This window comes from Dysidea avara, chromosome 9 (assembly GCF_963678975.1).
Source record: "Dysidea avara chromosome 9, odDysAvar1.4, whole genome shotgun sequence".
Taxonomy (NCBI): domain Eukaryota; kingdom Metazoa; phylum Porifera; class Demospongiae; order Dictyoceratida; family Dysideidae; genus Dysidea; species Dysidea avara.
The window spans coordinates 982,894-995,558 of NC_089280.1; the positions used below are offsets into that span (position 1 = coordinate 982,894).

At 38.2% G+C, this 12,665-nt stretch overlaps 1 protein-coding gene and 1 long non-coding RNA gene across 7 annotated transcripts in view; both read left to right on the plus strand.

Moving 5' to 3' along the window:
• The first annotated feature begins 277 nt into the window (after positions 1-277).
• Positions 278-2,099, plus strand: LOC136266055 (uncharacterized). 6 transcript variants are annotated; one of them, XR_010705889.1, is made up of 10 exons: positions 278-580; positions 727-770; positions 821-998; positions 1,048-1,104; positions 1,158-1,341; positions 1,381-1,532; positions 1,583-1,663; positions 1,715-1,802; positions 1,856-1,924; positions 1,976-2,099. It is a non-coding gene; the product is annotated as an uncharacterized lncRNA (long non-coding RNA). The 6 variants fall into 6 exon arrangements; XR_010705888.1 differs by having other exon boundaries at positions 279-580; positions 1,048-1,108; positions 1,392-1,532; XR_010705891.1 differs by having other exon boundaries at positions 279-580; positions 1,048-1,108; positions 1,233-1,341; positions 1,392-1,532.
• A 9,233-nt stretch (positions 2,100-11,332) lies between these two features.
• Positions 11,333-12,665, plus strand: part of LOC136265361 (rab-like protein 6) — a 76,229-nt gene continuing 74,896 nt past the window's right edge. The window contains 3 exon segments of the mRNA XM_066060182.1: positions 11,333-11,728; positions 11,864-11,892; positions 11,894-12,002. Of these exon segments, the coding sequence (XP_065916254.1) occupies positions 11,626-11,728; positions 11,864-11,892; positions 11,894-12,002 (241 nt within the window). The 5' untranslated portion in view covers positions 11,333-11,625.

Genomic DNA, 12,665 nt, shown 5'->3' on the forward strand with positions numbered 1-12,665 from the left:
TTATTTTTAGCTTCACCATCTCATTATCACCATCCCATGTGACTTAAGATTTTTTTTACCGTACCAAACAAAGTCATGATGATTTTACAATAAGTAGCTACACTTCTGTTAATCACTATAGCTAGCTAACTAGCTTCAGTTTGTTGTGATAATTTCATACGCACACATTTTCATATGGCAAAGCATATAATACCAGAAAAATTAATTATTCAATCTAAGAGTCATACAAATCTAGATTTTCTTGCACAGTTAGCACACCTTCAAGTGCAAAACTTCGTTCTAAAATTGAAGGGGTCAGTGGTGTGCGCATGCGTATTAGATGCAATTAAGTCGCCATCTTTGTCGCTATTGTTGTATCATAGGTTGTAAATGTGAGTGATATGGTGGTGTCGCTCGGACGGTGTATCTCGCGGAGAGAGTGTGCGCGATCGGCGCCATCGTCCAATGAGCCACGATGATAGTTATGGACCACAACTGTACATCCCTGCTTGTCCCTGCTGGCCTGTCACGGTAGTGGTGAAGTGGCGCGGCCAAGTGGACAATTCCTTCAATGGCAGCCATCAAAAACAGCTCTAGATGAGTAAGTATTAGACTAAAATGATAGCTTGTACGATAGGTTTAGCCGTCTTAAATTGTTTATTGTGTATTGTATGACAATGGCCTGCAAATGATTCAACTTTGGTGTTGCTGTGTACGTATTACATGTTTTATATCCTGTTATCTCAGCTTATGGCGGATGACGAGTGGACACAGTTCATCAGCCATCAGCGGTAAGAGTATGCATGGTCTGCTCTTATGATTTTGTATATTATCTCTTCAGAGGTACAGTTTCTTGTCGAACCTCTTGGTTCTACAGGCTGTCAGTGTACAACATCTGCAGTGTTAGTTTCCTTCAATGGCAGCTGCTTCCGTTAAAGAATCTGGTAGCAACCATGTGTGGACTTTTTGGTTCTTTTTTCACGGAGTTGTTCAACATCATCTTCTAATTACTTACAGCTGTAAGTGCATTAAGCCTGATTATGTTTTTATTCATTTTCTTTTCAATAGGGTAGGAATTACAGACTTGGTCTCGGTTCTAGGAGATTCTTCGTATTGCTAACATCTGTAAGTAAGTACACTGAGTGTCCAGTATACAATTTATATTTACCTTCGTTTAGGTTTGTGGAAACTGGTCTCATTTCTTCTGGGAACCGGTCTCATTTCTTCATGTTTTTCACTACTTTTATCAACAGCTGACGGCTGCTACCTCGTCTGGCACTGTAAATGAGTTGAGTGCTTTCAAGAACCTGTTCCATCTTGTTTGTCCTAATTTCACTGACCATGCTCGTATTGCTAACAAAAGTAAGTTCACTGAGAGTATGCAAATTATATTATATTTAGTCTTGTTTCAGTTGTACTTAGTGATTACAAGATTCTTGGACTTGGTTATCAATGTATCAGATGCTTCTTGTGAGCTTACGTAACACGTTAGCCCAACAAAGTCACATACTAAGTGGCCGTTTTATGTCTGGTTAGACTCACTGATAACACCTGTAAGTACACCAAGTAATCCAGAATATGAATTATGTTCGCCTCCGTTTAGGGTTGTGAGACCTGATCTTATCAGACTTGTCTTAGTTGTACATGGATTGTCAGTCTCAGTTTTAAAAGATTGTTACAAACTGTAAGTACAATGATTGTTCAGTATACGCATTATATTTACCATCTTTAATAGAGTTGTGGGACCTAGCCGCTGTTCTACATGGTAATGCTAGGTTTCCAGACAAGGTTTCGGTTTTATGAGATTCTTATTGTTACATACTGTAAGTCCAACGATTGTCCAGAATAAACATTATATTTACCATCTTTGTATTAGAACTGTGGGACAGTTCTACCAGACAACTAACAGATTGTCATAGAGTTCTACATAGTGATGATAATACAGGTAATTTGTAATGGAACTTGTGAATTGTATTTACTGTCTTACCTGCTGCAGTTGGATAAAGACTGATAAATGATGAAATTGATTTGATATGTCATGGCCAAGGAGACATTGATTTACTAGCTGTACCTATTGTGGTTTTAACATATTTACAGAATTAAATTCATTACAAATATAATTATAGAAATTATTTAATTAAGGTAGCCACAGATTATAGGAAAGTAAAAAAGTACAGTAGTATAGTAGCCAATATATGGTTGAAATAGGCTTAGTATAGTCTGATAATACACCGCAGTATACTAGTGATTTAATCTCTAATATATGACTGTCTTAAATGTATTCAATAAGCTTGTTATAGTAAAGTCCTAATCTATTAATATATGCTGTACTATTTCATTCCAATACTAACATAATAAGACTGTTATAGACCTTATTATTCTGAGCTTTTTTCACAGTGTCAGGTGGCAACATGTGCCAATTGCCCAAGAATGAGTTTGATAAGTGCTATATTATGCAAAGTAATTCAAATGGGTCAATTTGACCTCCATGGGTAAATTTAAACTACAGATTTTTTTGGTGAAAATGAGTGGTTGTTGCCAGTGTGGGCATTTGAATCAAATCAGTCAAAATAACTAGGGGAAGTCAATATAACTGTTCATTTAGGATCAGATGTTGAATTAACGTATTTTAAAATTATATTTTGTGACAAAGAAACAAATAAACAAAATTATATTTTGTGATGAGAGTTAGTTTTACAATAGATGGTTAAAATGACCATGATGGCAAATTAAAGTTATTTCAAACACTTAGTCAAAGGTTGAAGGAACTAGCTATAGGACATCTGAGCAATATGACTATATCATACAAACTTTAAGTCCATGAAGAATGCATTGTGCATAGTGTGGTATGCCAAAAGGCACTTCTCGGACTGAAGCAATGTAAAACAGTGAAAAATCAAGCCCGTAGCCTTAGCTGTTATAAAGTTACGCTTGTCTGAAAACATTAAATTCCATAGAAGCAATCTGAAGGCGTGTTCAGGCTTTGTTTTGCCTAACCAATACCGCCTCATCGTCGTCAGGGAAAAAGGGTAGCTACAAGTCTAGTAGTTGCCCCAAATAAGATATTACTGTCAGTTCAATAGCTGGTAGCTACAGCTTATTGAACTGACTTTCAGTTCAGTATCCACTGCCATAATAGTTTTGTCTTAGTATAATTTCACACATCTCATAATCATGCATGGATAAGTGTTCAGGTTGTGTCCTATTGATGGAGTACTTCTGTAACTACAATATCCTCGACTACTGAAACTATAATATTATGCAAGTCAGTGAGGGAGGGTGTTAGTTAATAAACAAACACATACATTAACATTAATGATTTGAAGATCAACTGATCATTAATAGTAAAGCGTTAATGTGAAGAGAACATAATTCTGAAGAGAACATAATTCTGAAGATAAAGTGATGTCGTCAGCTTGCAGTAGAGAAATAGAAACAAAAGAAACTAGAGAAAAACTACAGAGGAAGCTAATAGCTACCACCTGTGGAATCATTAAATTTATGTGTTGTATATACAACATGATTAATTTTATAAAACATTTAAGTACAGTATAGAGAAGTATTACAAAGAGTGTATGTATGAAGTGTGGATTTGTAAAGTTTTACTTCTAGCAAAATTTCATATCTCACAGGAACATTTATTGACTGCTATATAAAAGTGATTGCCCTGTACCACCAGTACACTGCACCTTTGATCAAATTAACACCTCTACTGGTGATATGCCACTTAACACTCTACCCAATACAAATATTATGAACTTTTGTTGACATTATTTCAAAATTGTTTGTTGTTTACTAGAAGTTACAAGAGGAGATGGTTCTTTGTTATTTTGTTCTTCTAATTTCTGTAGTGTCTGTATTTAAACTACTAGTGAAAATTCTTTCTTCTTTCTTGCAACATATTGTCTGATCTACAGTGAAGGGTTATCATATGATACATTATGTAGAGCCACTCACTGGCATGAAGCAGTGATCATCCAACTTGTAGTCATGATAGAACACCATGTAAACTGTGGAGCCTGTAGTGAATCAACAACACGAAGCAGTGATCATCCAACTTGTAGTCATCATAGAACACCATGTAAACTGTGGAGCCTGTAGTGAATTAACAATATCACTATCAGCTAGCTGACAGGGATTACAGAAACACTTAGTTTAGGTCCATCAAATAATGTATGTACCTTATTGAGTTAACAGGTAGCTATATGATAACAAAACTCTACTAAAGGTTTAATAAGTTAACAATTGATTAGTCAGTATTATGATGGCTGCAAATGTTATCATACAGTATGTAAATTAGGGATCATGCAGTTTTGGGATTTCTTGCCCAAAAATATCACCCTAAAACCAGCCTCAAATTTCTTTCATAACAGCTTAGCAGTATTGGTTAGGTATATAGCCAAGCCCAAAAATGCTTTCAGAGTGTCCCCTAACCCTTCCAACAAGTTTCTACAGAATTTCTATTTAACAGAATTTTATTCTGACTAACTAACTGATGCCTTCAGCCAAGCATAACTTAACAATGGATAAGGTTATGGGCTTGATTTTCTCACTGTTCAACGTCGCTTTGTCCTGAGACATGGCTTTTCGCCAACCGCAGTACGTACAATGCACGTATCTGGACTTACCTTTGTGTTCCAGTTCTTTTCACTGACAACACAAGGTGTTGATTTGCGATAGCGCAATGCGGCTTCCCTCTGGCTGTGTCATGTTTTTCGTCCGCATTTTCCGTAGCAACTGGATTCATTGTTTCTTGTACTGCTCTTTGTTTGTAATGCTGTGTAACAAGCGGAGCATGGCTACAAATGAAGTGTAATGGCCACCTCACTTTTCATTGCGTAATTGATTATTAGGGCGTGCACAAAAATTATTTTATGGAATGCCTGGCGCCATTCTTTCTTTTAATGTGGTACACGTAGATTCAGTAGTCATAATTGTGTTATTTAAAAAGTAAACAAACAAGTAGAAGTAATAATTAGGGGAATTTTAAGCTGGATTAGTGATCAAAAAACAAAAAAACCAGGGAAACAAGGAAACAGCTGAAAGTTGTGAAACAAGGGAGGTTGCCTATACCTGCAGATATACTAGTGGTTATCTAGTCCTTACTCTTCAGTCTACAACCATGGGATTACATGTCCACTAGTATATCTGCAGGTATAGGCAACCTCCCTTGTTTCACAACTTTCAGCTGTTTCCTTGTTTCCCTGGTTTTTTTGTTTTTTGATCACTAATCCAGCTTAAAATTCCCCTAATTATTACTTCTACTTGTTTGTTTACTTTTTAAATAACACAATTATGACTACTGAATCTACGTGTACCACATTAAAAGAAAGAATGGCGCCAGGCATTCCATAAAATAATTTTTGTGCACGCCCTAATAATCAATTACGCAATGAAAAGTGAGGTGGCCATTACACTTCATTTGTAGCCATGCTCCGCTTGTTACACAGCATTACAAACAAAGAGCAGTACAAGAAACAATGAATCCAGTTGCTACGGAAAATGCGGACGAAAAACATGACACAGCCAGAGGGAAGCCGCATTGCGCTATCGCAAATCAACACCATGGTTGTAGACTGAAGAGTAAGGACTAGATAACCACTAGTATATCTGCAGGTATAGGCAACCTCCCTTGTTTCACAACTTTCAGCTGTTTCCGTGTTTCTCTGCTTTTTTTGTTTATTGATCACTAATCCAGCTTAAAATCCCCCTAATTTTCCTTCTACTAGTAGGTGTAGATACATACTAGGGGAGTGATCAATTAGGGGGTGTGGCTCCAAGTAAGCCTATAAACAGCAATGTGCATGGCTCTGCACACTCCTACAGACAGTAGCACTTGATTCCAAAAAGCTCCTAGTGTGGTTCATGAAAGAAGCTGGTTTGCTGCAGGACTAGACTGCTATAGCGTGTACATACAAAAGATAATTAATTTGTGCCACACAATCCAATCCGATCTTCTATAAAGCTGGACAGAAATGTGACCCGACCTGGTTTCAAACCTGTTTCAGATCTGTATATTCAAACCATATGAACCATGAACTGAAAGAAATACTGTATGTTTATTTCTATAACAGAATTGTTATGATGTGTTTGGTCACATACGAACCAAATTACCATACACTACACTACACACTTACCAATTGCAGTTGTAAAGGTTAAGAACATGAAGAGTTTTTGATGGTTCCCAAAGATCATTGGTTTCATCATAGCTCTAGCTAACTTGCCCTCCACCTCCCTCCTGCCAGCTGGTTGTGTTGATGTGGTGTAACCTGTTACCATAACCACATGAACATGTTACCATGACTACATCAATGTGTTAGTTATCATGGCTATGTAATGTGATACATTAATAGGCACCATGTATAACCTGTTAATCAGGACTCTTGATAAATTAGTGTACCTTGATAATCAGAACACTTTTGGTCACTCCCAATGTGTTCTTAATACAAAGGTTAGCCAAAAATTTAATGATATTCAGTTGTATAGTTATATGTATCCTGTTACGAGGGTGATAGCATAGTTCTTACACGAGTACAAGGTGGAGCTGAGGATGAGTGTAATAACAATGAGATCATCTGAGTATAACTATTTTATATCCCAGTGTGTGGGAGTTATGTAAGGTCTTGTTTGAATTCCTGTCAGTGCGCATGCTCATGACTTAGTAGCTACTAGAGAAACACTATATGTATACAAGCTATAAAGCAGCACTTTCCAAGTATACTTTGTCACTGTTCAAGTTTGGGGATTGTAGAGTGGTGTCACATGGCATGCAAGGAGTATTAGTCCGAGGAGCAAGAGGTTATCAGTTGGTTCTTCACCATAGTGACTGCTGGGACTGATCATCATAGCAAAAATTGACACAGACTGTTTCTTGGTATTTGCTTTGTTTAAACCATTGCATTGGTATAGTGTCACTGTGTAAAGGATTAAGATTTGCAAGTGTAAGTACTGTACTGGTGTGTTGTTTATAATAACATTTCAATATTTGTGACCCAGTCTGGGAAAACCGGTCTTTTCACCCATGTCAGCAGATTTGATTTGTCGTCAAGAACACAAGCCACTATCTAATTTCACAATCAAAATCAGCTAGACTTGAGTGGTCTGCCTTTGCTGGCTGCTTTTCCCAAGCCCAGTGGTGATCCGTACGTGTGGTGTGGGGCCTTACTGGAGCTCTGGTCAGCCTGCTGGGGATAGCTGTATGTGGCTGAACAGCTCCGTGGTGTTGAATAAAGACCTGTGTTGTAAATTTCCTTTCAGTTTAACCAGCGTTGAGACCTGAATGGCCCATAACTTGGCCTAATTCATCCCTACACTTTCCTTTCCAATTTTTGAACACCATCTTGCCCGCCTTCCAGCCCCACCTCTCACGCCTTTTGGAGCTTACCTGATACAGTCAACCTTGGTTTAAAAACTATCTAAAAGCAGGAAACTTAGGTGTTGGCTACCTACACAGTGGATGCTCTGGAAGGTAAGGAATTGGTGTAAAATGAGTGAAAATTTGGTACACATAGCTTCAACCATTGGTGAGCTACAACACACTAAATACTTAAAACCAACACTATACTTTTAAATAGGCGATAAGAAAAGAAAATGTCACGAACCAGTCTGAGTGACAGGGTGATAAGTTAGTTATCACTGGGTGATCTAACTTATTCCAGAGGTACTTTGTCTAGCTGTATGGTAGTTATCACCTAGACACTCCCAAGTACTTGGTATTGAGTTAATAATATCAAAATGTTATTAACGCTTGCTAAAAATGATAAGATATTTCCTGATCTTTGTGATCAAACAGGGGCATAGGAGAAATTTTTAAAGTTGTAAGGCAAATCCAAGTCTCTGAAGACCCCGTGCAATCGTATAGCTTATATTAGGTAAATTGTGTACTATAAGAGCTGCGAAGCAGCTTATTCTAGGGGGGTCTGGGGGCATGCCCCCCAGGAAAATTTTGAATTTTAGGTAATTTGAGAGTGCATTTTGGACCATTTCTATAGGCATATTTCCCTGCTACTGACTTAGAATAATAGCTGTATGATTATACCTAATTACATGCATTGATACATGCTTATATAGTATTATACCCTAGTAGGACATGTTAGTTAGAACCTAACTAGGGTATAAAACAGTATAGTTAACTAGCATTATGTATTCAAAGTTGGCAGTGCATATAGGTAGCATGAATACTTTTACTAGTTCAGGCCGCATACATGTTAAGCTATATTATTTTCTTATATGCAGAATAATGTGCTGCTTAGTGTGCATTTGAATAGTCAACTAATAATAGCTTGGGGAATCCCTCCTGGGTAATCACGCTACGTGTTAATCGAAAATCATTTGCGTGACCCTTGTGCGTGACTGTAAAGGTTAAGGCTTTCTTGCCTCAAACGATTACTTATATCGCCTAACAGTCCTTGAGTTTTGAATCCTACCGATCGTTCTTACCGATGCGTATTCTAGCTGAGATTCCAACATAAATCAAAAGTTTGCGTGTGCTACGCTCCGCAACACTAGCAATACGATTTCCGGATATTTCTAAAAATTGGATCAAAATGTGGTGAGGCTCTTGCCTCACTTGTCGCACCGCCTCCTACGTCCTTGTCAAATCCACACACATGCATATGTGCATGCGTGCACACATGCTAACCAATTGGCTATGCTGCCTCAGGCAAGCAGACACAGACACACACGCAACTACACTAACACGCACACACAGAGTGTGGAAGTTTTTACTCAATCAAGACATGTTTGGTATTGTCGAGGGGTCCGCAACGCAGCGAAATCGCGTACGAGATTCAGAATCTTTACGGATTCACCGGAGATTCAGGGATTCCGAGGGATTCAGTCGAGATTCACTAAGATTCCCCGGGATTCATGCAGATTCGCTGAGATTCGGTGGGATTCACCCAAGATTCAGTGGGATTCACTCGAGATTCAGTGGGATTCACTCGAGATTCAGTGAGATTCACCCGAGATTCAGTTTATATTCAGTGAGATTCACCCTAGATTCAGGCAGTGAGGTTCACCCGAGATTCGACTATTCACTGAATCAAATTTAGCCCGGCCAAAGCTCAGAGGTCGGCATTCTAGCGACTAAATATGTTCACCAGGATATATTAGTGTCAAAAGCAGCTCTATAACGGAAGTTTTGGATTCTGCTTCGCTGAAGTGTATCACAGCATCTCAAAGAATATTTATGGCTAGGGATTGTCGTGAGTGGTTTCCTGCCTCCCCAGACTGACTCTTTAGTTAGTTAAATGTACATGCATGTATACTTTCTTTATGTTTTGTACTCCCTTGCCATGCCCACCCATGCATTTTTAACCAACCCTGTCTGGTGGTCGCATGTGACCGAGGATTCCTTAATGTTAGTGTAAATGTTTGTGTCTCATATAATAATGATGGTTTTCTCTCTCTCTTCAGTTAGTGAATATAATAAGTTTGGCATTGTAGCTATGTAACTTGGACAACACTGATCAAGCAGCATGGACTCAGTAGCTAGCTAGCTCTTCATACTGACTCAGTGTGATGATTCCTTGTACCAAAATTTAACTACCGAATGTCCAGCTTATATATATATATATATATATATATATATAGGCTGCGACTAGAGTGCCATTAGGCAATTTGCAGTTGTAGCTGCTCGTATCATACAAGTGTAATATTTCTTGTAGCAGATGTATCATGTATATAAATATACCTCACCATTTTTAGTACATGCCATGGAGATGGCTAAGTTGGACTGAGATTCAGAATAAAACTATGCACTATATGCATCTATACACTGACATCAAGATCATGCATGACAAGTAATCATGCCATGTGTACACTAACATAACATATTAACTGTAAGGATTTCACTTTTCATTTACAGTTTTTACAAAACCATTTTTGTCCTGGTACAATATTGTTATCAGTGCCTATGCACTCAAAGTGAAACCATTCTTTACACGTCATTTGGCCACATCACCATTTCCTTTTTCTTGTCATTTGGTGACCTACAGTAACACTAGAATACACTTGTTTTCACAATCTTTGATTGAAGCACTCTTCTCTCCCTGATAGTCAGAAATAGGGCCATTCTTTTAGTCTCAAGGCAAGTAAGTAAGTGTTCTCTCATCAAGCCTTGATTGTACACAATTGATGATGGATCTTGTCCATGGGCAATACTGGTAATATAAGCGGCTGCAAACAGTCCACAATCATTGTCTCCAGATTGTTTGTTAACATTAGCAATTCCAATGGTAAAATACTTGTTCTTGGTAAACACAAGTTGCGATAGCAGTAATCTTGTATATATATATATTTGTTAATGTACAAACACAATCATGAGTATATTCGTACATATGTAGTTAGCTACTTATTTACAAATTTATATAATTGTTAAATAAATCAAGAGATGGAGCTTGGATAATATGATAATCTAGTTGTGTGCTCATGGAGCAAAGAGTACTTAGAATCATATAGAATAACATCAGCACTATCAGCATTTCCACTAGCTGATGCTACTACCCAATGATTACGGTTTACCAAAAGTATCTGCAACGATGTAGATCCTGTGGGCATTGGTGTCATTTTCTGTAAATCTTGCTTGCAAAGAATGAATATGAGGAAATTGGCACTTCAACCTTGACTGTTAGCTTGACTGATAGCTAGGTATTATTGAAAAAACACAACATGGCATGCAATTCAGTCCTCAATTTAGTCTCAACACTATTAAGCCTGTTGATTTTATTCAAGGATTAGGCTTTTAACCTAGCTTGACAAAACCTCTTGATGAAACGTGGATTTAACACGATTTAACTGACAGCAAAGTTTTGTCCTCCATACGCGTCCATACGCGAAGTGGTTTGTTTTCTATGTGCCTGTCATCATTTAGTCTGCCTTCCACACCTCGCTCCGAGCTGCCCTCGCATCTGTCCAAGTCCTGAGCCAAATCCACTGCAGCTTCAGACATCGAGCTAGCACTGATCGAATAACCAACTATTGTACAACACAGTCAACACATGAGCTATTGCCAGCTATCACAACGTACCAGTGTTAACAACAGACAAAGGTGAGCTCTTGCGTTAGCCAAGTCGGTGCAACGACACGAGGTAACACCTACAGCTAATCGCGAATTTTTCGTAGATCACGTGATCAATATCCGGGAAATTATCGAAAATCTCCGGAAAATCTCGTGATAAGATTCAAAGATTCACAAAGATTCAGGCTCAAGGTGTACGAGATTCAGGTTGCGTTGCTGACCCCTCGGGTATTGTACACTGGTACCAGTAAGCTTAAACAAGTTGTTAAAGTAGCATCTCTGGTTTCAGTTAGCTAGGACTGGGGTTTTATTTGAGCATGTAATACATAGTCAATGCGTAGAGGTGATTTGTCTCTACTGCTAGCATTTTAACTGTCAAGTATGATATGTTCAGAGTCATCTGCCAGATCGACAATCGAGGTTTGGCACAAAGCACACAAGTAACAATAACGTGCACAAAGAATTACAGTACACACAAACTAACCGTGCTGTACGTTTAATTGGTTAACGAAGCGCCTCAACATTTTTCAATTGTCTTTCTGCTGCGCTTTATTTGGAGTACGTGGCTCACATGTGGATAGAGAGAGAACTAATGTAAACATCAACGATTTCTCTGAGGTGTGGAAATGGGAAACGAGCAAACTAAAAATGTAGTGGCCACTGGTGTTGGTATCCAGTCGATGGACCAACAATTACAGAGAAAGTTCTCAAAAGGCATCCAGTTTAACAGTAAGTCATTGAACGGCTGAGAGACACGTTCACTTGTGCATCTTCTAGAGCTGTATGATAGGATAAATAAGTCCTAGATTGACGTATTATTAGTGTTGTGTGGAGACACGTGATTACTATTGTGTGTTATTGTAGTGAAGATAGTTGTTAAAGGTGACAGAAACGTACTCTGGCAAGACTTGTCTGTTCCATTGACTTCAAGGCAAACCATTCTTAGAGTCCTACATCCCAACAGAGGAGATACAAGTCACCAGTATATTATGGAGTTATAAAGGTGATCATTTTGTGTAGTATTGGCATGCAGTGAAAATTGCTAACATTACAGAGTGGATATAATGTCAATTACGAAACATAGACATCTACCGTATTACCTCGAATTACAGCCGGTTTTGTGTAATCACCTGGTCCCATTTAGTTGCCGGGGGTATTCAGTTTCATAACAAAAATAAACACCGGGTCTCAAATAAATGTTCTGGTGCAGTCATTATTTTTAGCAATTCCAGATGGTTTTATAAACAACGAAGTAAAGAACATGTTATAGAGTTCCTTTTAAGCTTGAATCTGAAATATGCTGAGGGAAACATCAAGGAGAGTCCAGGAGAGTGCAACACCAAGGTATGAGTGACTCGTGAATGTTGATCAGGTATATAAATGCTGGTCACGTTTAGTCACTGATCTCTTATAGTAGCTGGGACTAAAAGTTACTTGAAAGAAATAAACACCCTGGCCGTAATTCGAGACAATATGGTATTAGTCAACCATTTTACTTAAATGTGAAATGTGTAAATAAGTTTATATAACAACTGACAGGCCAACCCTAGCTCTCAACATAAACACAGTGAATAGCCTTTCCTCACTTAGCCAGCTTTGGTCACTTCTTCACCAGGTACAGGTTAGTGTTCTTGACTTGCATTTATAGGGTAGAAACTACTTCAGG